General features: G+C 66.6%; 1 protein-coding gene across 1 annotated transcript; it reads right to left on the bottom strand.

The window, feature by feature from the left end:
* Positions 1 to 165: 165 nt before the first annotated feature.
* On the bottom strand, positions 166 to 23,998 carry FAM171A2 (family with sequence similarity 171 member A2). Its single transcript, XM_044999731.1, is given in 10 exon segments — positions 166 to 2,256; positions 2,258 to 2,357; positions 2,402 to 3,150; positions 3,577 to 3,703; positions 4,603 to 4,719; positions 8,748 to 8,924; positions 9,008 to 9,166; positions 10,300 to 10,392; positions 11,982 to 12,209; positions 23,773 to 23,998. Coding segments are annotated over 10 exon segments (2,532 nt in total). The 5' UTR covers positions 23,903 to 23,998; the 3' UTR covers positions 166 to 1,604.

Genomic DNA, 23,998 nt, shown 5'->3' with positions numbered 1-23,998 from the left:
CCTAGGGCGTTAGTGGCCAGGAGTTCCACAGGCCAATGGTGCCCCAAAAGCACAGTTCCCCCACAGGGGCGAGTGGAAATTGGACACAAACAGGCTCCAGGCCCCGGCCGAGCAGGCAGGAGTGACGGGGCAGCAGCACACGTAGGGCAAAAAGACACTAAGAGGTGAAAGTCAAAGCCACAGGTGGGTGTTTTATTCCCTAGGGATCCCCCCGCTGTGTCCCAGAGCCCCCGCTACGGCCTGCCTGGGTGCAGAGGCCAACAGCAGCTGCTTCTCGGCCCAAGTGCAGCTGCCCCCCACGGCCGCACTAGCAGGTGCCGCAGGAAGTGCCTTGAGAATGAAGCCCCCAGGGCCCTGCCCCACAGCCCAGGCCAGGGTATGGGGAGATCCTACACCTGCTGAATCCCCTCCCCCTTATACACGGTAGGGCTGGCTGAGCCCCTGGCCTTGGGGGGGGCGGGGATCGCAGGCAGCTCCCAGGCTGCATGGTGGGATGCTGCCACCCCCCAGCCCTCGCTGGAGGCAGCAGCCAGCCTGGGGAAAGCAGATTAGGCCCGAGGAGGATTTAGCCGGGTCTGCGCACACGGCCCAGCTGTGCCACTCGCCCTGCAGCGCAGGGCACAAAGGCACTTGGAGGAGAGGGTGGGGAGCTGAGTGCGGCTGGCACCGCGGGGCTCCAGGCGGGGCCGGAGGAGGCTCCACGCAGCCCCAGGGTGTCAGAGATGCAGACGAAGGTCAGGCTCCACTGGCAGCCCCCATGTAGCCGCTGCCCCAGCACCTGCTGCAGCCACCGCACTCTGGCAGGGCTGGGCTCAGGCTGCCCCAGGCGAGGTGTGGGGCTGCCCCCCCTGGCCAGGCAGGTGCAGCTGGAGCTGGACAGCGAGGTGCCAGTCGGTGGGCACCATCCTCAGACATTCCACGCACCCTGGAGCTGTACAGGGGCCGGGGGCTCTTAACCCCTTCCAGCCTGGTGTCATGGGGGAGGAGCAGCCGCAGTTTGTTCTGGCTCCGTGCTCTCCCCGGGGTTGGGGGGCTCCGCTTGGGCATCGCTTCCCTGGATGGTCTGCCCAGCCCCCCTGGAGTGTGCTTGGAAACGGGCTGGGCCAGGCTGCCCCAGGCCCTGCCCCCCTCCCGACTCAATCCCTTCACTCTGCCCGCTGGGCTCGGGCTGGCGGGGGCGGCCGCTGAGTCCTCGTCACCCCTCCACCAGGGGGGCCCGGCCTGCAGCAGCCCCGACAGATGGTCCTGGTGGTGGGGAGATCAGCCCCCTGCCCTGTCCTGCTGCCACAGCGTCTCCTCCCTGCTCTGGGCCGTCCCTCGAAAGGCAGGGGGGTGCGACGGACAATGCCCGGCTGCAGGGGGGAGCAGGTCACTGGTTCTCCGTCTGCACTGCCCTGGGGGTCAGTCCCACTGGGTCCCCCCCTTCCCCTGCTCCCCCACAGAGCTCAGCCCTCAGGTGGAGGGGGGGGTCTTTGGGGTCCTGGTCTGGCGTTGCCCCCTGGTCACAGGGGCCTCCCCATCAGGCGCTGGCATCCAGCCCCGCCCCCTCCTCTGCCCCCCAGGGGCTGGCGCCGGCTCCAGGAGGGGGCGCAGGCCCCCCCTTCTTACTTCACGTTGAAGACCATGAGCGGGCGCTCCTCGCGCTTCTGCCAGGGGCTCTTCCTGTCCCCCGGCTCGTCGCCCCCCTCGGCCGGGTCGGTCAGCTCGTCCTCAGGGCTGGTGGTGGAGTCCCGGCGCAGCTCGCTGGCGCTGCTGTGGGAGCTGGTGCCCCGGCTGCGGCCCCGGCGGGGGATGGTGGCGGCCCGGGCCTCGGCCGTCTCGTCCAGCAGCGGCGTCAGGGAGTTGTCCTCGGGGGAGCAGATGGCCGTGCGGCTCTCGCTGCTGCTCTGCTCGGGGTCGTCGGGGAAGGCCAGCTTGGAGTAGGTGGGGGGGGCGGGGGGCCGCTCCCGCTCCTCCTTGGCCCGCTTGTGGGGCTTGGCCTCGTGGACGTCCACGCCCGAGTCCAGGCTGGCGTCATTGCTCCGGCTCTTCTCGCTGCCCTGCAGGTCGATGTAGGAGTGGCGCACCTGGGAGGAGCGCCCGTCCAGCGAGACGAACCAGGCCCGCGGGTGGGGCTTCACCCCCAGTTCCAGCAGCTTCTTCTCCGTCAGCGCCTGCAGCTCCCCGTTCAGCTGGGCCATGGTGGACTCGTTGAACAGCACCGGGATGGTGACGGAGCCGCTGACCGAGGAGGAGTGCGCCCCCCAGCCCTTGCCCTCCGAGTCCTCGCCCTGCTGGTGCTGCAGCTGGAGCTGCTGCTGGAGGAGCTGCCGCTGCTGGTCCTGGGGCCCGAACTGGTGCGGGATGGTCATCCCGGCCTGGCCGGGCAGCCCCTCCATCTCGGGCTGGCTCTCCGCCGGGCCGGCCAGGGCCTGCTCCCCGGAGGGGTACTCCGACGCCAGGCGCATGTAGTGGGCCGGGATGACCAAGGTGGGCATGACGTTGCGGTACACGCTGTCCTTCATGTGGTCGATGGAGCCGCAGAAGATGAGCTGCCCCGGCTGGGTAAGCGAGGTGGGCCTGGCCAGGTGGTCCACGGACTGCGACAGCATGAAGTCGGGGGGCTTGGGCTCCCCCTTGTGGCCCACGTAGTGGTCAAAGGGGGGTGGCAGGGGCGGCGGGGAGGGCGGCTCCTGGAGGTAGGGCTTGCTCTCGTTCCTGGAGTGCTTCCGCGGCGGCTCGGCGCCCTTGTCCTCCACGCGCTGGTGGGAGAAGCTGCGCTTGTATTCCTCCAGCAGGGGGGGCTCCAGCGCGCCCGGGCCGTCCACGGAGCGCGCGGCCTTGAGCGAGAAGCTCTCCCCGGGGCGCGGGTACTCCTCCTTGGGGGCACCCCGCTGGCTCAGCGTCTCCGTGGAGGCCTTGCTGACGTGCCGCAGCTTGTGACGGAAGAACTCCTCGCGGGAGCTGCCCAGCTCGCGGGAGCTGGAGAAGGCTGACTTGAGGATGGGCGTGTGCGCGTCGGTGTCGCCAGCCGATGAGGCTGTCTCCAGGTGGCTGGTGCAGATCAGGTTGAGCTGGGACATGGAGGTGGCCTGGTCTCGCTTCGAGGCATCCAGCGGCCCAGACAGCTGCAGCTTCCTGTGCTGCTGTCGGGGTTTCAGGCACCTCCGCCTGGGGAGACAGGACTCGGTTACCAGCTGCCTGCCGCAGGCTCCCTGGGCTAGTGCAGCAGAGCCGCCTGCCCCGAGGGGAACTCAAGGCCCGAGGGAGGGAGGCAGGGCAGGGCAGGGGGCTGAGCCAGGCCTGGAGCTAGCCCCCGGCCCCACGTAGGGCACAGAGATCAAAAGTGGGAAGGGCCAGGAGGGTGCAAGGGGTGCAAGCCAGGTTAGGGGGCTGGGCTCCTGCACCTATCCCCTCCCCCACTCCCCTGGTGCCAGCCACACAATGCCCACGGCTGCCACCCGCCGCTCCCTCCACCTGCCACGGCAGGGCAAGCTGGCCCCTCCAGCCACGCGCCACCCCCTGCTTCCACCAGAGCCCAGACCCCCGGCAAAGGCCACGTCCCCTCGCCCAGCCAGTGGGCAGGAGGAGCCTCACCTGCAGTAGTAGATGAGCAGACAGAGCAGACTCAGCACCAGCAGCGCCAGCGCCCCCAGGATGGTGAGCAGGAAGATGGTGTGGTACGTGGTGATGTCCTTCATCCCCGACGCCAGCGCCACCAGCCCTAGCAAGGCAGGCAGCAGTGGGTCAGACAGGCACTCCCCCCGGGGCACAGCACCGCCCCTCCCCACCGGCCTGCCTGGCCGGCAGCTCCCAGCGATCAGCTGCTTCTGGGGGGCCAAGGCAAGGCGGGGCGAGCCGGGCAGGCGGCAGTAATGGGAACCTGGCCAGGACCTGCCGTCAGGACACCTGGGTTCTAGCCCCAGCTCCCGCCAACCTGTTCCTCCATTTCCCAATCCCTCTCGTCCTCTTTGGGGAGGGGCCTGTCCTGTGTCTGGAAGGACCCGGCTCTTGGCCAGAGCCTCGAGGCACTCCTGGCCCTGCCCGCCCTGTTCTTTGCCAGCACCCACCCCCGGCCCAGCGAGCAGCCGGCCGAGCACAGGCTCCCCATTTCCCGGGGGCAGCACCCTGGGAACGGACCCACCCCAGCCAGGCACCGAGCAATGCCCAGGGCAGGGAGCTGCATTCCCAGCTGCTGCCTGAGCAGCATCCGCAGCACCAAGATTCAGCCCAGCTGCTTCCTGGCGCCCTGCACTCCCTCCGGGGCTCCGGCCCCTCCCCCCACGGCAGCTGAGCTGTCCCCGGCCAGGCCCAAGGTCCACAGGGGCTGCCCGAGAGAGGCCCAGCACCGGGCCCCCCGCACCCTAGAGAAGCCCACAGGCCTAGAGCCATTGGGGTGTCGGCTGGCTCCAGTGACTGACCCAGCCCGGGATTTTGTGGCCTGGGGGCTGCTCTGCCTGGGAGCCACTGGAACAACGCCTGGGCTGGGAGGAGGGTCCAGGCCTGGCCTGCCCACGGGGCCCTGCTTTCTGCCTCCCCATGACTTGCTCTGCTGGCCAGAGGCTCCCTGCGGCTGGGGAGGGCGTTGGGCTCCTCCCCCCGAGGCTGGGGCGGCTACTTCACCTGTGGTGGGGGAGGGCAGAGCAGCAGCCCAGTACCCCAGCTGGGGTGAGACGAACGTCCAGTACAGCTGGCGCCCCTCCTTCCTGATCAGCCCTGTCCCGTTTCGGAGCCACAGGCCTGGGGGGCGACAAAGCAGAGTCAACCGAGCCGGGAGCAACCGGCCTCTCTGGCCCAGCATCCAGACACGATGGGACCACTGGCCCATCTCCCCTGCTAGTCGCGCACCCTCCCTGCTGGATCAGGCCCCGGCCCACCTCGCCCCACATCCCCCTTTCTGTCATAATGTGTCCCGCCTCTGCCAATGGCCCCCAGCGGATGCCCCAGAGGAAGGAGTCCGGTTCCCTAGTCACCTCTGTCCCAGCCCGTGCCCTGGAGCATGAGGGTGAAGAGCCTTGCCAAGGGGAGTCCTTGCCCCATTATTGGAGCCAACAATATCCTGCAGCAGGGAGTTCCCCAGGATTACATCCTCTTTCCTTCAACTACTCAAGGGCTCCTCAGGCCTCTCCTCCCCAAGGAACAAGCCTTCACAACGCTACCCCCCCCGGATGGCGCTGGCTCACTAGGGAGTGGCAGGCTTCTCTCTGGGCCCCAGGCTACAGCTGAAGAGAAATTCAGTGGCAACACACTGATGGCAGGATGCTGAGCTGAGCCAAACTCAGACATGTGAAAAGCAGGAAATGCGGCAGTAAGGCTCCCCATGTAACCTTAACTCTGCCCTCGTTCAGCAATGCCCCATAACACCCCCCTCCACTTTGCTCCCCATTCATCTCCATCTGCAGCCCATCCCCTTCCCCACACCATCCCCCTGCCATGACACGAAGGCTCACCCAGAGCCCAGTCCCTGGAAAGGACACACCATGGGCCCAACCCCAGAGCCACCTGGCAGCCTCAGATGAGTCCCTGCGTGCCCTGAGCCATCACCTCCCGACCACAGGCACCTGCCACGGCCCCCTCGCTGCAGACAGCAGCCATTCAAAGAGCCTCTGCCCTGCTACCCGCCGCCAAAGGAGCAGTGCAGCCTGTGCCCTGGATATGCCCGGGCACCACTCCCCTGTGCTCCCAGCTCTGTCCCACACCTCACACACAGGCCAGCTGCAGCCTGCGCCAGGCACTGCAGGGGCACCTAGCCCACCACTGCCGCCAGCTGGCTCCTGTCCCCCCCGAGAACACAGGGAACGGGGCACGGCCTGCGGGACAGGGAGGGGGCTCAGACCCCCACCAGATCTGGGCACACGCATGGGAGGGGAGAATGTGGGGCTGACAGAAGCCCCTACCCCAACTCTCCCGCAGGCTCCCTACCACTCACCCCACACCCCTTCCCATTCTCCCACCCCCCCAGGCCCCCTAGCTTCCCTCCCCCCCGCCCCGCCCCCTCTCCTCGCTGCAGCCTCAAACCTCTCTCGCCCCACACCTATGCCCCCAATCCCCCCTCCTCCCAGGAAGCAGCCACGCATCTCATTTTGCCCCCAAAGACTCTGATTCCATCCCCCAAACTAAACCTGCCCCCCAGGACTCACACACCATTTCGACCTGCTGCCCTCAGCCCCAAACACCTTTTGCCTGAGGCGAGGGGCTGGGATTCACTCCTCCCGGGGTGTGTTTATTGAAGGGGGGTTCGCAGCCATCACTCGCAGCCAGCTCTGCACTGGCACAGCTCCGGTAACAGCACAAGGCTGCAGAAGGCAACTGGTTTGGAACTCAGGACCCCCTTGGTCAAATGACGGCCAATCTGGATCACTCATGCTACCCCCTCCCAGGCGGCCCCCTCAATTCCAAAGCATCCGGGTTGAGAGCAGGACAGAGCATGTAAAAAGACGGGAGTGGGAATCTCTAGCTGCTTTTCTGTCTGGGCACCCACGTAGTGTAAAAACGTACATCCGTGTAACTCCTCTTCTCAGCTCGGGCCCCCAAAGATTTCAGGGGGCCATGCCCCCCCCCCCAGTAACCCTCGATGGACAGAGACTGCTCCAATCCACAGTCACGGCAACAGTTTGGTTTATCTGAGGTGTAGGGGGGAGTAATATCTCCAGTCCCCCAACTCAGATGACTCCAAACCTGGGTCACCAGCCCCACCATGGCCCCTCCGGAGGCACCAGATTTCCAGCAATCCCACTGTGTCGGTTTTAGAGAACTTAGAAAGATCAATTGTGAACCAGCTGTCTCGACGCCACCACGCCCGTCGCGGAGCTGATAGCTGGCCCGAAAGCCAGCATGGCACTCAATGCGGGATCCATGTTCATTAACAGCCTCCCCTAACACCCAGCTCTGCCCCAGCTCTAACGCCCCGGCGCCCCATCCCACCGACCCCCAGCTCCGCTAACGCCCCGGCGTCCCGCCCCGCCGACCCCCAGCTCCGCTAACGCCCCGGCGTCCCACCCCGGCGTCCCCCAGCTCCGCTAACGCCCCGGTGTCATGCCCCAGCGTCCCGCCCCGCCGACCCCCAGCTCCGCTAACGCCCCGGCATCCCGCCCCGGCGTCCCCCAGCTCCGCTAACGCCCCGGCATCCCGGCCCGGCGTCCCCCAGCTCCGCTAACGCCCCGGTGTCCCCCAGCTCCGCTAACGCCCCGGCGTCCCGCCCCGGTGTCCCCCAGCTCCGCTAACGCCCCGGCGTCCCGCCCCGCCAACCCCCTGCTCCGCTAACACCCCGGCATCCCGCCCCGGCGTCCCCCAGCTCCGCTAACGCCCCGGTGTCCCCCAGCTCCGCTAACGCCCCGGCGCCCCATCCCACCGACCCCCAGCTCCGCTAACGCCCCGGCGTCCCGCCCCGGGGTCCCCCAGCTCCGCTAACGCCCCGGCGTCCCGCCCTGGGTCCCCCTGCTCCGCTAACGCCCCGGCGTCCCGCCCCGCCGACCCCCTGCTCCGCTAACGCCCCGGCGTCCCGACCCACCGACCCCCTGCTCTGCTAACGCCCCGGCATCCCGCCCCGCCGACCCCCTGCTCTGCTAACGCCCCGGCGTCCCGCCCCGCCGACTCCCTGCTCTGCTAACGCCCCGGCGTCCCGCCCCGCCGACCCCCTGCTCTGCTAACGCCCCGGTGTCATGCCCTGGCGTCCCGCCCCGGCGTCCCCCAGCTCCGCTAACGCCCCGGCATCCCGCTCCGGCTTCCCCCAGCTCCGCTAACGCCCCGGTGTCCCCCAGCTCCGCTACCGCCCCGGCGTCCCGCCCCGCCGACCCCCAGCTCCGCTAACCCCCCGGCGTCCCGCCCCGGTGTCCCCCTGCTCCGCTAACGCCCCGGCGTCCCGCCCTGCCGACCCCCAGCTCCGCTAATGCCCCGGTGTCCCCCTGCTCCGCTAACGCCCCGGCGTCCCGCCCCGCCGACTCCCTGCTCCGCTAACGCCCCGGCATCCCGCCCCGCCGACCCCCTGCTCCGCTAACGCCCCGGCGTCCCACCCAGAGTCTCCCCAGCAATCCCGCAGCCCCCTACCCACTCCCAGTGCTGCCATTCTCCCACGAGCCTGGAGCCTAATGGTGCTTTATGGCCACTGAGGCAGTTTCATGGCACTGCCAGTGGAGGTGCCCTGTGGCCACATGGCGGGAGGGGGCTGGTGTGCGGAGCAGGGCTGAGAGCAGCCGGCCCATGGGCGAGACACTCTCTGTGCCCCTATCTTAATTCAATGGGATCCCAACACTGGGCCCTCACCCCCAAGCCAGCAGTGTCTCCTGGGGCGGGAAAGGCAGCGTCAGTCTGACACCTGCCATCCCCAAGCCCCCGTCACATGCAGACATGTGGCACCGCCCACTGGCTGGACCACTCCATGCTGAAACGCTGGCACAGAGCCAGAGGGGATCCCCAGTACCTCCTCCAGCCAATGACTGGGAGCCACGCAGAGACTCCGCAAATTCACCACGTACATGGGTCCCCCAAACCTCCAGGGCGCCCAGCCTGGCCCTGGCCCCCCAACCCCCAGATCAACGGGGCGCCCAGCCTGGCCCTGGCCCCCCAACCCCCAGATCAACGGGGCGCCCAGCCTGGCCCTGCCCCCCCAACCCCCAGATCAACGGGGCGCCCAGCCTGGCCCTGGCCCCCCAACCCCCAGATCAACGGGGCGCCCAGCCTGGCCCTGGCCCCCCAACCCCCAGATCAACGGGGCGCCCAGCCTGGCCTTGCCCCCAGCCTGGCCCTGCCCCCAGCCCACTGGCCCTTACCGCTCTTGCTGTCGAACCTCCAGGCTGGCACGCTGGTGGCCGCGGTGGCGCTGGTGTCGGGAGGCAGCGGGATGGACAGGTGCACGGGGCCCGACAGCTGCACCTCGGTGCCATTGCCCGTGAAGAGGTGGACGCTGACGGCAGCGATGGGAACCAGCTCCAGCCAGGTGCTGTTGGCTGGAAGGGGAGGGGGCCGTCAGAGGGGCTCACTGCTCCCCACCCCGACCCCTGCTCCCCCCAGCCCCTCCCTCGCCCCATACCGCTGCCGTTGCTCTCAGCCCCGATGAAGGAGGGGAAGCCCCGCATGTCGTGGGCCCCGCTGGCGGCCGTCAGGGAGGCGGAGAGCTGGCTGTAGGTGGAGCTGCGGGGCAGGCGGGCCGCCTTGCGCTGGAACTGCACCCACGGCTGGCTCCTGGCCCCTGCAACAACAACGGACGTGAGGCCAGAGCCTCGGCAGGACCCCAGGGTGCCCTGGGCCTGAGCTAGCCTCATGGGCTCCGGCAGCACCCATGGCTCCATCGCAACCCACACACACAGGGCCGAGATGGCAGCCTCTCCCGCCCCTCCTGTGCGCGTGCCCCTCGCCGCGTGGCAGGGAATTCCTCACTGTCCCTGCCTCGCTGAAGGGACCCAGCCTCTCGCCCCAGCGACCTGTCCAGGGCTTCTCCCCCAAGTCCCCAGTGGGGTCTACACGGAGATCTGCCAAAGCACAAGGGGCCCTCCAGGACGGGGGCCAGCCTCCAGCCTCTGCCCGGACGGTGACGATGGCGGGCGGGCGGGTGGGTGGCAGCTTGCCCTCCAAGGGGCGGCAGACAGGCCGCTGACATGCTTCGGGCATCTCACCGGCTGCAGTGGCAGCTCCCTGAGCCCCAGCCAGCCAGGCAAGGGAATCCAGGTCCCCGCCAGACAGACAGGCCGTGACAGTCACCTCTCGCCCGGCCTGTTGCAATGACACAGCCTGAGCCATGGTGGCACTCGTCCCAGCACGCAGGTGAGACTACAAAGGCACCTCCCGGCCCCAGAGCTCCTGGCCACGCACCCCTGGAGGGCACGTCCGCCCTCCAGCGAGAGGGTAGCAGGGGCACACAGGCTATCGCCCGCCACAGCTCCGACACCAATGTCACTGGGGGCTTAAAATCAATCATGTCCCTTCCCCAGAGCCCTCCCTGCCGCCTCTGGGCTGCGTGGGGGGGGACATGGGCAGGCCAGGCACTGGCTGAGGGCCACAGCGTCCCAAGCTACCGGGCCCATATGCCCCACCTGCTGCCCCCGAGGGTAAAGCCCAGATGGGCAGGTTCAGACCCCCACAGGCCCCTCCTGCTCTCCCCAGGGGCCCCAGCTCCCCAGCACAAGGCCAGGGGGAGCAGGTAACATTTGGTGCTGCAGCACCTCTCCCTGGTGAATCCTGGAGGCAGGCGGGGTCTCTCCCATTGGCCAGGCAGAGGGGCAGTGGTACAGCAAGGAATAGAACCCAGGTGTCCTGGCTCCCCACACCTGCTCTAACCACAGCCTCCCATGCACAGGGGAGGGGCTGGGGGGTCACGGGCCTCACCTGGTGATCCCAGCAAGATCTGCACCAAGTCCTCATAGAGGATGAGGGTGGCGGGCCGCTCCGGGAGCAGATACAGGCTGACAGAGGCATACACTGCAGAGGGACCGGACAGACACAGGGTACATGAGCAGCAGGCAAGAGGCACGGGGCACAGCAGCTGCAAGGCAGTGGGGCAGGGCAGCGGGGGAATGCACTGGGAATGGGGCATGTGCTGCGGCGGGGAGGGGAGCCTGGCACCCACCCATGGAGCAGGGAAGTTGGCTCAGAGCAGACACCTGGCAGGACATCGCTAATGACCCTGGCACAGAGCTGGATGGGCAGCTGGGGGGACAAGCAGGGGAGCCAGGAGCAATACTCCAGCCCCTCCCAGCAGGGGGCGCTGTGGGCAGCGGGGCAGGGTGCTGGCCGCAGGGGGAGCTCCCAGGTACCCCAGCCCCAAGCAACCGTGCGGCCAGGCTGGGAACTGAGGTTGGGTCTCAGGTCGCAGCCCAGCCCACATGGCTGCAGTCTGAGGGGCTGGGGTGGGACATGGGCTGGAGAGAGGGAAGCCCGTCAGTCACATCACGGGACAGGCACAGCCCAAGTAAAAGCAGCCTCCCCGCAAAACAGGGGTGCCACAGCCAACCCCTCACAGTGCAGGGCAGAGGGACCTGGGGGACAGGGGCCTCTCCTGGGGTGACCCCCCTGTCACTCTCCTCCAGCTCTTCCTAAAATAACCCAGGACACAGCAGCTGGGGGGGGGGGGGGAGATCTGTATAAATAGCCCAGCTGTGCTGGGAGGCTGGGGGTGGAGCAGGGAGGGCGTCAGACAGATGGGAGGGGAGCTGTGCCCAGGAATTACGCTGCCCCAGATACCCCTCACACTCCTCCCCCTGCCCCACAAACACCTCCCCATGCCTCTGCCCAGCTGCGCACACGTCCCCACCCCCACTGCCCCCCACATGCACTCCAGCACCTGGCCATGCACCTCCCCCCCCTGCACACACTGCTCCCCCCACGGTCCCTCCCACGCGCACACGCAGAGCTGCAGCTGAGGGCACTGATGCCCGTGTGAGGTCAGCCCACTGCCTGCAGTAAAGTCACCCTATCGACCCCATCTGCGCCTCCGCAGCGAGCGGCCCCACAACGCCAGCCTGTCTGCGCCTGCGGGCAGCCGCTGCTTGGCACAGAGCCCAGGCTAATGCTGACCCCCCCAGCCCTGATCGGGAAGGGGTCTCCACTGGAGACAGGACGGGGTCCCAGACACCACCACAGGGATGGGGGGGGGGCACCCACCCACAGCACCTGCAGGTGTCAGGAACTGGAAACTACTCCCCCGCCCCTGCAGCTCTTCCCCTCCTCCAGAGCCCCACACTGGGAGCAGGTCTCTGCCCCCCAGCCCCGTGCCCTCCCCAGCGGGTGTGTCTGCCCCTCCTACCCCCATCAGCCCCTCCCAGCTGCCGTATTATTAACCTGGTGCCAGCCCTGACCCCCCCCTAGTCCAATACACCCCATACAGCCCAGGGGCTGGATGTGCCCACTGCCCCCCTCCTCCCTCTGTTGGCTGGGGGTGGGGAGAGCCAGCTAAGGGACTGTCCCCAAATCCCAGGCTATCTGCAAACGACCAGCCCACTGAGGGAGTGTCCCCAAGCTCCTCAATCCCTCACCCCAATGCCTGGTGCCCAGCACGGGGCAGCACTCACGTGGCAGCTTGTCAACCCGCCAGGGCACAGAGTTGGTGACGAAGCCGCGCTTGGCGGCGGTGACCAGGATCCAGGTGCCCAGGCGATAGCTGACGGGCAGCATCCCGACGCCCTCATGGTCCGTGGAGCCTGAGGCCAGTGACGTCTGGTTCCCATACACTTCCACAGCAGCCTGGGCCAGCGGGGAGAGGTCGCTGTTCTCATACACCTGGACTTTGATCAGCACCTCTGGGGAGGGGGAGAGGGGTTAGGGGGGCCAGGCCTCTGTCACAATATCTGGGCCCCCACCCCCCAAGTCATACCCAGCCCCCACCCCACCCAGCTCCAAGCACAGGCCAGAACCCCCGCTAGAGAGAAGCCAAAGGGTGGCCAGGCCAGGGAACCCCACTGTGCCAGCCCCACCAGCAGCACCTCCGCTGGGGCTGCCCCGGGTGTGGACGCTACGTCCCTGCCAGCCCTCCCCAGGCCAGGGGGGTGCAGCAGCACTCAGCCCCGGCCAGCGTCAGCCAAGAGGGGAAAGCAGCAGCAGGCCCTGGCAAGGCAGCATGGCCCGGCGGATCCCCAATACTCTCTACAGACCGGACCCTGGATGGATCAGAAGGACCTGGGCCCAGGGCAGCACGAGCTCCCAGGGTGCCCATGCAGCAGCAGACGCCCCATGGAAACTCAGCACTTTCAGGGCCCCCCAGCAGCAGGAGCAGCCTTGGAGCCACAGGGAGGCTGGTGCCTCCAGCCCTGCCCGCCTGGCTCTGGACCCCAGCCCTCACGGTGGGCAGGGGGCCCCATGAGCTGCCTGAACCAGGGCTGCCACCCTCAGCCTCGCGGGCTCCATGGCTGGAATCCCCTCTGCTGCAGGGTGCCTCTGAGCGGGATGGCACAGAGTGGCTGGGATAGAGCCGGGGTGCCCAGGGGGGTCCCACCAGGGCCCGGACGGCTCGCCAGGCTGGGCTGCTAGGAGCTGGACACAAGGTGCCCCCTCGGGTTTGGCTCAGCCCATAGTACACATGTGGGTCTGCATTTCAAATGGCCCCGGCTGCTGGGGGTCCCCGTGGTTCCCGTGCAGAGTCAGGCTCTGAGCACAGATCGTTTGGGGAGGGGCTGGGTTTCGAAGACACACGAATCTGTGCAAGCGAGAGGTGCCAGGCCGGCAGCTGTCCCGCTGGGGAGAACAGGAGAGGTCCGTGCCCATCCCCCACTGGCTGTTTTATTAGTGCCATGATGCTTTGCTATGAGCAGTGCCTGCAGCGACTGGATACATAACCTGCCTCACGTCCCGGGACCACCCCCGTGCCCGCTGGGCTCGCTCTGCGCTCCATACGCCCCATGCACTGGGGGCTGGCTTTAAATTGAGGTCCCACCCGCGCTCTGTGACTCCCAGGGCACTGTGCCAAGTGCAGGATTCGCACCCCTTCCTCCCATGCTGTGCCGTCCACCCCAGCGTGCGGGGGAAGGGGGGGCTCTGTGGGGACTCTGGCCCTGGGACTTCTGGTTCTGCCGATGCAGGACCCAAGCCACCAGGACAGAGCGGGGGCAGATTCCCTCTCCAGACGGGCTCCGGGTTTGAGCACGGCTGCCCCCTTCCCAGCTCCCGTGGCCAGCTGGGGCCATTTGAAGGGCCCTGGAAATGCTCAGTGAACCAGCCAAGCCGAAGCTCTACCGTACCCGCTGCGGAGCTACGTCAGGGCCTTGGCAGAGCTGGGCACACAGACCAGAGCCCACTCCGGCCCCTTCGCTAACACCACGGGTGCTGCTCTCTGGCCCCGCTCCCAAGCAGCCTGCAAGGTGGCTTTCGGGGGCTGCCACCCTCTGCATGCACAGTCGCATCTCTAGAGCCGGCTTCCCAGCACAGCCCCCTCCGCCCCCAGTGATTTTCCGGCTGCAGCCCTCAGCCTCAGGCAGCCGGCCCAGGTTTCCGAGAGCCAGTTCCCATCACCCTGGCAACACCATTCACCCCCTGGCTAGGTTCTGCGAGTCGGGCACTGGACTGATGGCACGGCGCTCAGCACGGCCTCTCCCCCATTAAGCAGGCCGGCACTGCTGCCAGGGGTTGCCATGGCAGCCACAGGGTAGCGTCAGGCTCCTGTCTGGGGGGCCCTGGCTCCCCTCACCCGAGCCCCTGTGCCAGCGCCCTGCAGCAACGCGCCCGCCGAGCGGGGGGGATCAGCCAGCCCCAGTCTCCAGCGAGGGGCAGATGCCCGCAACATGGGGTCCTGGACTGCAAACCCCCAGTCTCGGCCCAGCCCCACACCCCAGGAGCTCGCACCCCCAGGGCTCGGTGTCAATAAGGGGCCTGTTCTGCCCAGACCCACCACACTCCCCGCAAGCTGCCCTGCCAGGGTGGGAGGGAGCCAATCGCTGGCACTGGGTGGGTGCCCGTACGGCCCCAGGGACGAAGCAGTGACCCGTCCAGGAGCTGCCCCCGCCTGCAGCACTGTCCCAGCCCTAGCTCCTGGCAGGACCATTTCTGGAACATTTCAATCCATCCCAAAACCAAACCAAATCCACAGCACAGTGAGGCCCGGGTGTGACCTGGAGTGTGGCACCCACCCCCCCGCCAGTAAACCCGACAGCGGCTGTGTTATTGAGAGATGCAAGACTGGCCACTCAGCAGTGCCCCGTTTCAGACGTCCCGTTGGCATCCCAGGGCCAGGAGTGGCCTAGTGGTTAGTGCAGGGAGCTGGGAGCCAGGCTTGCTGGCTTCTAAGTGCCGCATTCAGGGACAGGAGTGTGCTCTGGGGGTTAGAGCAGCAGACCAGGAAGCAGGATTCCTGGGCTCTACCCAGCTCCGTACTGGGTGACCTTGGGCAGTCACGGCCCAGCTCTGCGCCTCCGTTTCCCCATCTGTCAAAGCAGAATAACACTGGCCCACCCTGGGAGGGGCTTAGGCTGAAATAGCTACTTTGCAAAGTGCTCTGCATTCCTCTAAGGGAAGTGGCTAGAGTCAGGACCCAGGGTCCCTTGGTCTTCCCCCCCCCCCCAGGAAATTACCAGAACACACAGGGGGGCTCTCCACCTGCTCACACTAACCAGCACCTGGGAGGCTGAGCCCCCATCTCTGGATCAGAGCCTGGCGCCTTGGCACCCATCCCAGCCTGCGATCGACAAGCCCCAGCCTCCCCTCATGCCCCGAGCACGGCATCGATCGACGCCCGCCTCTCCCAGCCACGGGGCCTGGACGTGAGGGCATTCACGCCCCCCTCGCCTGGGCTCACAGCCCTCTGGCTTAAGGGGGCCAAATGCCAATCGATTAATACACATGCCAGGAACACACAGGACCCCCAGGCCCCCCTTAACACAACCAGTGCTGGCTCGTGCTGCAGGGACCTCCACAAAGCCCCCGGCCCAGCTTGCAGAGCCCCACAGCCCCTCGGACTCAGAGTGGGAGGAATCAGCCCACCCCATGGCTGGATGCCGGCACTGGCACATTCAGACAGCAAAACGTGCCCCTAATTTCAGCAGTGCCTGTCCCCAGCCAGGCCCCACACACTGAGGGTGGGGATTCTCGCCCTCGGGCCATTGTTAAACCAGGCCAAGATGTTCTTCTGCGCAATGTGCTCCGGGGGCTCTTTCGGGGCAGGTCTCCAGCCTGCACTAGCCAGGAGCTCACATTGGGCAATCTCCGAACCATGCTGCTGCGACACTGTGGCATAGGGTCAGCCAGCCCCAGCATTTCTGGGATCCGCCCATTTTAATTGGGTAACCCTGTGGCCCCCACATGTTGCACCTGGGGAGGTTTGAGGCCTGGGAAAAGCCCTTTCACCCCAACGCACCAAGGGGGGGCTGGGAGCCAGGACCCCTGGGTTCTCTCCCCAGCTCTGGGAGGGGGCAGGGTCTAGTGGGTTAGAGCCAGGGAGGCAGGGGGCGGCTGCGAGTCAGGACTCCTGGGTTCTCTCCCCAGCTCTGGGAGGGGGCAGGGTCTAGTGGGTTAGAGCCAGGGAGGCAGAGGGCGGCTGCGAGTCAGGACTCCTGGGTTCTCTCCCCAGCTCTGGGAGGCTGGGAGTGGGGACCCCGAGTTGTATTCCTGGCTCTAGGGAAGGGTGGTGTCTAGCAGTCAGAGCTAGGGGCTGACAGCACCACGATGCTCAACACTGCGGAGGCGTCTGTAACCAACCCCAGGCCAGTCTGTGGACCAGCTGTGAGCCCTGCTTGCCCGGGAAAGCCCCTGGCCTCCAGCCGAACTTGCTGCAAAGCCAGATTCTCTCGGCAGCCCAGCATCCTGGGCTCCAGGCGCCTCTCACAGCCGCCCGGGGACCTCGAGCTCCAAAGGCCAGAGCCCACGCTGGGCGCAGGGAACAGCAGGAACCTAGACCCGGGGCAGGGGAACAGTCCCTTGAGGGGCAGCAGACAGCGCACCTAGAACCCAGCCCCCCACGCCAGCCAGCCTGTGGTGTCTGGGCCCAGATGTTCCCCAGATGGCTGGGCCGTTCAACACCAGGAATTCTAAGCAGCTGGTGCTAGTGACACATCCCGTCAGCCGGGGCCTGGGGCAGCCGCGCCCGAGGGGGCGCCGGGGCTCCCTCACCCCTCTGCATACCAGGAACAGCCGGACACATTGCAAAGGCGGGGTGGGCTGGGGGCCGGTGGCTGGAACGTCCTGCAGTCGCGTATCACACCCAGGCCCCACGGCAGCTGTCAATTGCCCAGGCACCAGCTCAGCCAGTGGTGTGAGGAGCGGGTCACTCACTGAGTGAGCAGGTCCCGAGGGGAGGGGGGTCTCTCCTGAGCATGGGGAAAGCAGCCCCAGGGCTGTGCCCGGCATAACCCACCAGGCAGGGCTCCCATCAAACCCACTCGTCAGTTACAGCCACAGCCTGTGAACGCTCCGCAGGCCCCCCCCCGAACCGCCCCCCTCAGCACAGGCTCATTGCGCTGCTGGGTTCCCGAAGGACCAAGCCCATCCCCCATTGCCAGCGGCCCCAGCCCCACTCCTGCTGGGATGAGCCTGCACCCTGGGGGGGGCAGGGGTTGGCAATTGTCCCCCCCCCACACACACACTTCATCACTTGCTTGGCGCTTCCTCCCCTGCGCCGTCTGGCCCCTCCTGAAGGGTGAAACGGGCAAAGCCCAGGGACCTCCTCCCAAAATGGCCCTTTGCGGGTGCCCCCCCCCGCTCCGAGCCCTGCTCCAGCTCTCACTAGCCCCACCGCACAATGGGGAAACTGAGGTTCAGGGAGGGGGCGTGGCAAAGGCAGGGAGAACCCAGGAATTGTGCCTCCTTCTCCTGCACCCCACCCCACCGCCCCAGCTCCCCATGCCCCCCACTGCCCTCCTGCCAGACTAGGGTCTGGGAAATCCACCCTTGGGGGTGGCCTGTACCCCAACACTGCAGCCCCAGACTGCGCCACCCACCAGCCTGCCTGGAGCCCGGGCTCAGGCCTGCTTTGCAGAGCGAGGCAGTGCCAGTCCCTGGGGGTCCTACCCCCGAACTCAGTGCTGCGTCCCCAGAGCACCACTGCAGCCCCTCTCCCCAAGCCAAATCTCCCCCACCCCCCTCGGCTCCCCCAGAGCCGCCGGAGCACGAGACTGATCCCCAGCCTCTCACCATCCCCCCGCGACAGCCCAACACGGGGCTGCCCCGAGGAACAGGCTGGGCAAAAACCCCACAGCGTCGAACAACGGCTTTATGCTGCGGCCAGACTGGGGCCCAGGCACTGCACAGACACCGCGGGAGAGCGCAGAAGAGCCCCAGCAAACAGACAAGGCAGAACCAAGGTGAGAGACGGAAGCGTCAGCTGTACAGACGCTGCCCGGGTTACACAAACCCGACTTACACAAATCCGCACTTATGGAAAAAGGTCTGTAAGCTTTTTTTTCTTTTTTGGGGGGGCGGGGGGGTAATTGTCGGGTATACGTTCCCAACTCACGCAAAATTCAACTTACGCAAGGCGTTCTGAAACGGAATGCTTGCGAAAGTCGGGGAGCATCTGTAGTAGGAAAACTGAGGCACGGGAAGATTAAGGCCAGAATTTTCACGACCCAAAATGCACCCCAGGCGCTGAGCCTTTAAAAATCCAGCCCTATGGGACATGGTGCCAGCAAGCAGGACATAGATCCCTGACCTCCTGAGTCCAGCCCAGTGCCTTCCCACACCCTTTCTTATCCTCCCCCCCCCAGCAGGTCCCCACAGATCCGCTGTCGGCCCCTAACAGTAACACAGCCGAGTCACAAGCTGCACATCTATCGACTGAGCCCTGGCAGAGAGGGACCCACCCCCTGGGATCCCCCGTGTGCTTTGCTGACTGAGAAGAAGCCCTACAGCAAAGGAGAGGCCAAAGGCCCATTTGGAAGGTGACCTGGGCGTTCACAGGGTCCCCCAGTTCCAGTTACGCCACCCCAAAGGCAGAACCAACAAGCTGAGACCGAAGGAGGAGACTGCAGCTGGATGAACTGCTGTGCAACAGGCAGTGGCTGGGCTCCACCCCAGAGATGCTGCATTTCAGCACATGCATGAGGACCAGGGCAGACAGAATACTGTGTGCAGTTCTGGTCTCCCATGTTTAAGAAGGATGAATTCAAACTGGAACAGGTACAGAGACGGGCTACTAGGATGATCCGAGGAATGGAAAACCTGCCTTATGAAAGGAGACTCAAAGAGCTTGGCTTGTTTAGCTTAACCAAAAGAAGGTTGAGGGGGGATATGATTGCTCTTTATAAATATATCAGAGGGAATAATATTAGGGAGGGAGAGGAATTATTTAAGCTTAGTAACAATGTGAACACAAGAACCAATGGATATAAACTGGACACTAGGAAGTTTAGACTTGAAATTAGACGAAGGTTTCTAACCATTAGAGGAGTAAAGTTCTGGAACAGCCTTCCAAGGGGAGCAGTGGGGGCAAAAGACATATCTGGCTTCAAGACTAAACCTGATAAGTTTATGGAGGGGATGGTATGATGGGGTAGCCTAATTTTGGCAATTAATTTGGCAGTTGATCTTTGATTATCAGCAGGTGAGTATGCCCAGTGGTCTGGGATGGGATGTTAGATGCGTTGGGATCTGAGTTACTACAGAGAATTCTTTCCTGGGTGCTGGCTGGTGAGTCTTGCCCTCATGCTCGGGGTTTAACTGATCGCCATATTTGGGGTCGGGAAGGAATTTTCCTCCAGGGCAGATTGGCAGAGGCCCTGGAGGTTTTTCACCTTCCTCTGCAGCATGGGGCACAGGTCACTTGCTGGAGGATTCTCTGCAGCTTGAAGTCTTCAAACCATGATTTGAGGACTTCAATAACTCAGACATAGGCTAGGGGTTTGTTATGGGAGTGGGTGAGATTCTGTGGCCTGCGTTGTGCAGGAGGTCAGACTAGATGATCATAATGGTCCCTTCTGACCTTAGAGTCTATGAGAGCACGCAGAGCATCTCCCCAGAAGGAAGCCATCCTCAGGGGAGCATCCAGGCAGAAACTGCACCCGTGTGGGGAGACTGGCCCTGGATCCCAGCTTTCAGCACCCACAGCCAGCCGGGCGACAGCCCCTCACAGCCCAGGAACTGCCAGCCCTGCCCCATGCAGCATCTCCACCCCCAGATCTTGGAACATGGCACCTCAGTGGAGAAGAATCATTTCACAGGGTGGGAAACCGAGGCACAGAGCGTGGGGACCCATCCGAGGTCACCCAGTGTGCTGGTTGAAGGGTCAGGAACGGGCCCCAGGAGCACTGATGACCAGCCCCATGTTCAATCTACCTGGTCACGATTGGCCGGATACACAGAGCATCACTGAAATGCAGCCACCTCTGGTGCAGAGCGCAGCTGCTGACAGACATGCAGCCCAGCGCATGCAACCCACATGCTGCCAAGGGCTGGGCAAATACATTTGGACCCAGCAGAACAACGTGGTTTTGAAATTCAGGTTGGAACGTGAGCTGCTGAGCGGAGGGCAGACCCCCCGCAACACAGGCAGTACAGTCACCCCACAGTCCCCCCCCACCCCAAAGTCACCCCCCAACCTCCTCTCACTAGGGCCAAAGGGACCCACTCCCTTGGCATGGGGAGTCCAAGCAGCCTTCCCCCTCCCGCCGGGACTGCTTACAGTCAGGGCTGGGGGGCTCCGGGCCCCTCCCCCCAGGGAATGTAACCCTGCCTGGCACGCAGCCTTAGGGGCATTTCCCGCTGCGCTGGCCCCCCCAGTGGGATGAGCTGGCCCAGGGCAGAACCGGGGGGCCCCACCGGGGGGGGCTCTATTGAGACACCAGATGTGGCCCCCGCACAATGGCCACAGCCCCTGCCACCCTCCATGGGGCTGGGGGGCCCCAGCTCCTCTGCCCCCTTTCACAGCAACTGCTGCAGCCTCTGCAGGAGGGGGGTGGGCAGAGGAGCCGGCGCCATGGCAACCGAGGGAGATTTCCAGGCAAGCCCCGTTTGGAGCCTCCTAACGGAGCAGGAGGCAGAGCCCCTCCCCCGTCCGCTCCGAGTGCAGAGCCCCCCCCCACACTGCATGACCCCCCCAGATCCCGGGGACCAGCAGGGTCTGGATTCAAAGAACCCTGCCCCCACCCTCTGCAAACAGGCTGGGCCTGGGGGAGGGGCGGGCAGAGAAGGGGGCGGTGGGTATGGGGGGGCAGGCAGAGAAGGGGGAGGTGGGTACCCGGGGGGGGAGGGGGGAGAGAAGGGGGAGGTGGGTACCCGGGGGGAGGGGGCAGAGAAGGGGGAGGTGGGTTCCCCGGGGGGGGGGGGGGAGAGAGGGGGGTGGTGGGTACCCGGGGGGCGGGCAGAGAAGGGGGAGGTGGGTACCCGGGCGGGAGGGGGCAGAGAAGGGGGAGGTGGGTATGGGGGGGCGGGCAGAGAAGGGGGAGGTGGGTTCCCAGGGGGGGAAAGGGGCAGAGAAGGGGGAGGTGGGTACCCAGGGGGCGGGGGCAGAGAAGGGGGAGGAGGGTACCCGGGGGGGAGGGGGGAGAGAAGGGGGCGGTGGGTTCCCAGGGGGGGAGGGGGGAGAGAAGGGGGAGGTGGGTACCCGGGGGGCGGGCAGAGAAGGGGGAGGTGGGTACCCGGGCAGGAGGGGGCAGAGAAGGGGGAGGTGGGTATGGGGGGGTGGGCAGAGAAGGGGGAGGTGGGTTCCCAGGGGGGGAAAGGGGCAGAGAAGGGGGAGGTGGGTACCCGGGGGGGATGGGGCAGAGAAGGGGGAGGAGGGTTCCCAGGGGGGGAGAGGGGCAGAGAAGGGGGCGGTGGGTTCCCAGGGGGGGAGGGGGGAGAGAAGGGGGAGGTGGGTATGGGGGGGAGGGGGCAGAGAAGGGGGAGGTGGGTATGGGGGGGTGGGCAGAGAAGGGGGAGGTGGGTTCCCAGGGGGGGAAAGGGGCAGAGAAGGGGGAGGTGGGTACCCGGGGGGAGGGGGCAGAGAAGGGGGAGGAGGGTAACCAGGCCCTGGGCCAGCTCTGCAGGAGAACCCCAACCTCGGCTCCACCCCCTTTGAGCCCCAGCAGGAGGGGAAGCAGGCAGGGATGGTGCTGGCCATGGGGGGTACAGGGGAGCCTGCTGGCTAGCAGGAGCATGGAAGTGGGGGTGCAGGACCGAAGTGCAGGCACCTCGCCCTACAGAGGCTCTGCCTGGCTCAGCAGGGGCATTTCCAAGTTGGCTGGGGGCCTCCATCCTCCAGCACCGGGCACCAGCCCTGCAGGGTCAGCATGTGCCATGATCTGGGATGGTGACCCCTCTGCCAATCACATGGGGCCCCTCCGCTCCCCCCAGCATTGGGACAGACTCCCTAAAGCCCAACCCCACTTCAGGGGCAGGGGGTCGCGGCCCCTGCGGGGCTCTGGACCCCGGCCCTGCTCAGCTCTGCCAGGCCTGACCCTGCCTTTGCTGCCCCATCACCAAGGCCTCCAGGCTAACGCTGCCAGGAAGAGGGACGCTGGGCACCTGCCAGCGCCAGCAGCCCCACCTCGCTGGCGCAGCTCCACCAGCCGGGACCCGCGCCGAGCGGAAGGAGCCCAAACCTCTGCAGCACAGGACAGATGGCGGGGGATGATCCTGCCCCCCGGCTGCAAGTGGCGAAGGAGCCAATTCCCCAGCTTGGGCCCCCCAGCCCCAGCCTCTTTCCCGGCCCACCACCATCTTTGTTCCAGCCACAGCCACTTGTGTCCTCCTGGAGAAGGATCCTGGGGCTTTAATGGAGCTGCTGCTAGGAAACCGGCTCTAAGCTCGCAGGACTTGGCAGCACCTGGCTCTTGGGCCTGTCTGCACATGGCCCCTCAAAAGCCAGCTCCAACCTCCCAGGGCTTTACCATGTAGGGTCGCCTGGGGATGGACAGGGACAGATGTGTAGCGGCTGACGGATAGACAGGGGTGTGTGCAGGGGGACAGACAGGCGGACAGGGGTGTGTGCAGGGGACAGACAGGCGGACAGGGGTGTGTGCAGGGGGACAGACAGGCGGACAGGGGTGTGTGCAGGGGGACAGACAGGCGGACGGGGGTGTGTGCAGGGGGACAGACAGGGGTGTGTGCAGGGGGACAGACAGGCGGACAGGGGTGTGTGCAGGGGGACGGACAGGGGTGTGTGCAGGGGGACAGACAGGGGTGTGTGCAGGGGGACAGACAGGCGGACAGGGGTGTGTGCAGGGGGGCAGACAGGGGTGTGTGCAGGGGGGCGGACAGGCGGACACAGGGGTGTGCAGGGGACAGCTGGATGGACAGAAGGGGCGAACGGGGATGGACGGACAGAAGGGTGCATAGGGGGAAAGACTGCGGCACGTGAACAGGGACAGACAGGCGGACAGAGGGGCGTGCAGGGGGCACGAGGGGGACAGACGGACAGGCAGATATTTGATAAAGATCGGATCAATCAGGACAATTGGGATAATTCCCCCCCCCCCCCGGGTACACGGGGTGTCAGGGCCCAGCAGCCGGGGGGCGGAGCCGGGGACCCCATCTGGCACCGAGGCGCTGTCTCCGGCAGACAATGGTGCCATAAAAATAGCGCCGCAAAGGGAGAGAAAAACAAGGGGGGGAGGGGTCCGCCCCGACTCCCCCCCGCCCGTGCGTACCGGGTCCACTGGCTCCCCGAGCCCCAGCCCCCCATGAACGGCCCCTGCCCCAAAGCAGAAAGAGATGCGGGCACCCCGGGTCCGGAATCCGGGCAGCAAATCTGCAAACCCCGCCCCGCGAGGGATAAGGGGTTAACCCGCCAGTGGGGGGCTGGAGCGGCGGGGGGAGGGGCTGCGGGGTGACGGGGAGGCCCGGGATGGGGGGATGCTTCCAAATCGGCCAGACGTGTCAATCCTGACCTGATTCCAGCCTGAGACACCCCCCAGTTCCCGCAGCCCCCCTGCAGGGACCCCCAGAGCCCCCCCAGTTCCCGCGGCCCCCCTGCAGGGACCCCAGAGCCCCCCCAGTTCCCGCGGCCCCCCTGCAGGGACCCCAGAGCCCCCCCAGTTCCCGCGGCCCCCCTGCAGGGACCCCAGAGCCCCCCCAGTTCCCGCGGCCCCCCTGCAGGGACCCCAGAGCCCCCCCAGGTCCCGCGGCCCCCCTGCAGGGACCCCCAGAGCCCCCCCAGTTCCCGCAGCCCCCTGCAGGGTCCCCCAGAGCGCCCCCAGTTCCCGCAGCCCCCTGCAGGGACCCCAGAGCCCCCCCAGTTCCCGCGGCCCCCCTGCAGGGACCCCAGAGCCCCCCCAGTTCCCGCAGCTCCCTGCAGGGACCCCCAGAGCCCCCCCAGTTCCCGCAGCCCGGGGCGCTGGGGCAATGTGCACCGTGGGGTGCTGACAGCCACTGACCCAAACTGCAAACCCTGCATGGGCTGGAACCTGCTCAAGCCTCCGGGTCCAGCCCCCCGCGCTGCAGGGCCCCCCAGCCCCGGCCGCTCACCCTGCGGGCTGGGCGGCTCCCCCGGAGACTTGCCCGGCGCGGGCCAGATGTTCCCCGCGAGCAGCAGCAGCAGCGGGAGGCAGCGGTCGCGGCGCCGGGGCGGCATCGTGGGAGCCGGAGCCCGCAGCATCCGCCCGGCGGGCGCTACCCGCCCATGGGCCCGGCCCGGCCCCGCGCAGAGACACGGCCCCGGCCGCCGCCGCCGCCGCCGCCCGGCTCCTGGTGG

Source organism: Mauremys mutica, chromosome 25, assembly GCF_020497125.1.
Source record: "Mauremys mutica isolate MM-2020 ecotype Southern chromosome 25, ASM2049712v1, whole genome shotgun sequence".
Taxonomy (NCBI): domain Eukaryota; kingdom Metazoa; phylum Chordata; order Testudines; family Geoemydidae; genus Mauremys; species Mauremys mutica.
The sequence above is the reverse complement of the archived record's forward strand: the minus strand, read 5'-3'. Positions and strand labels throughout refer to the sequence as shown.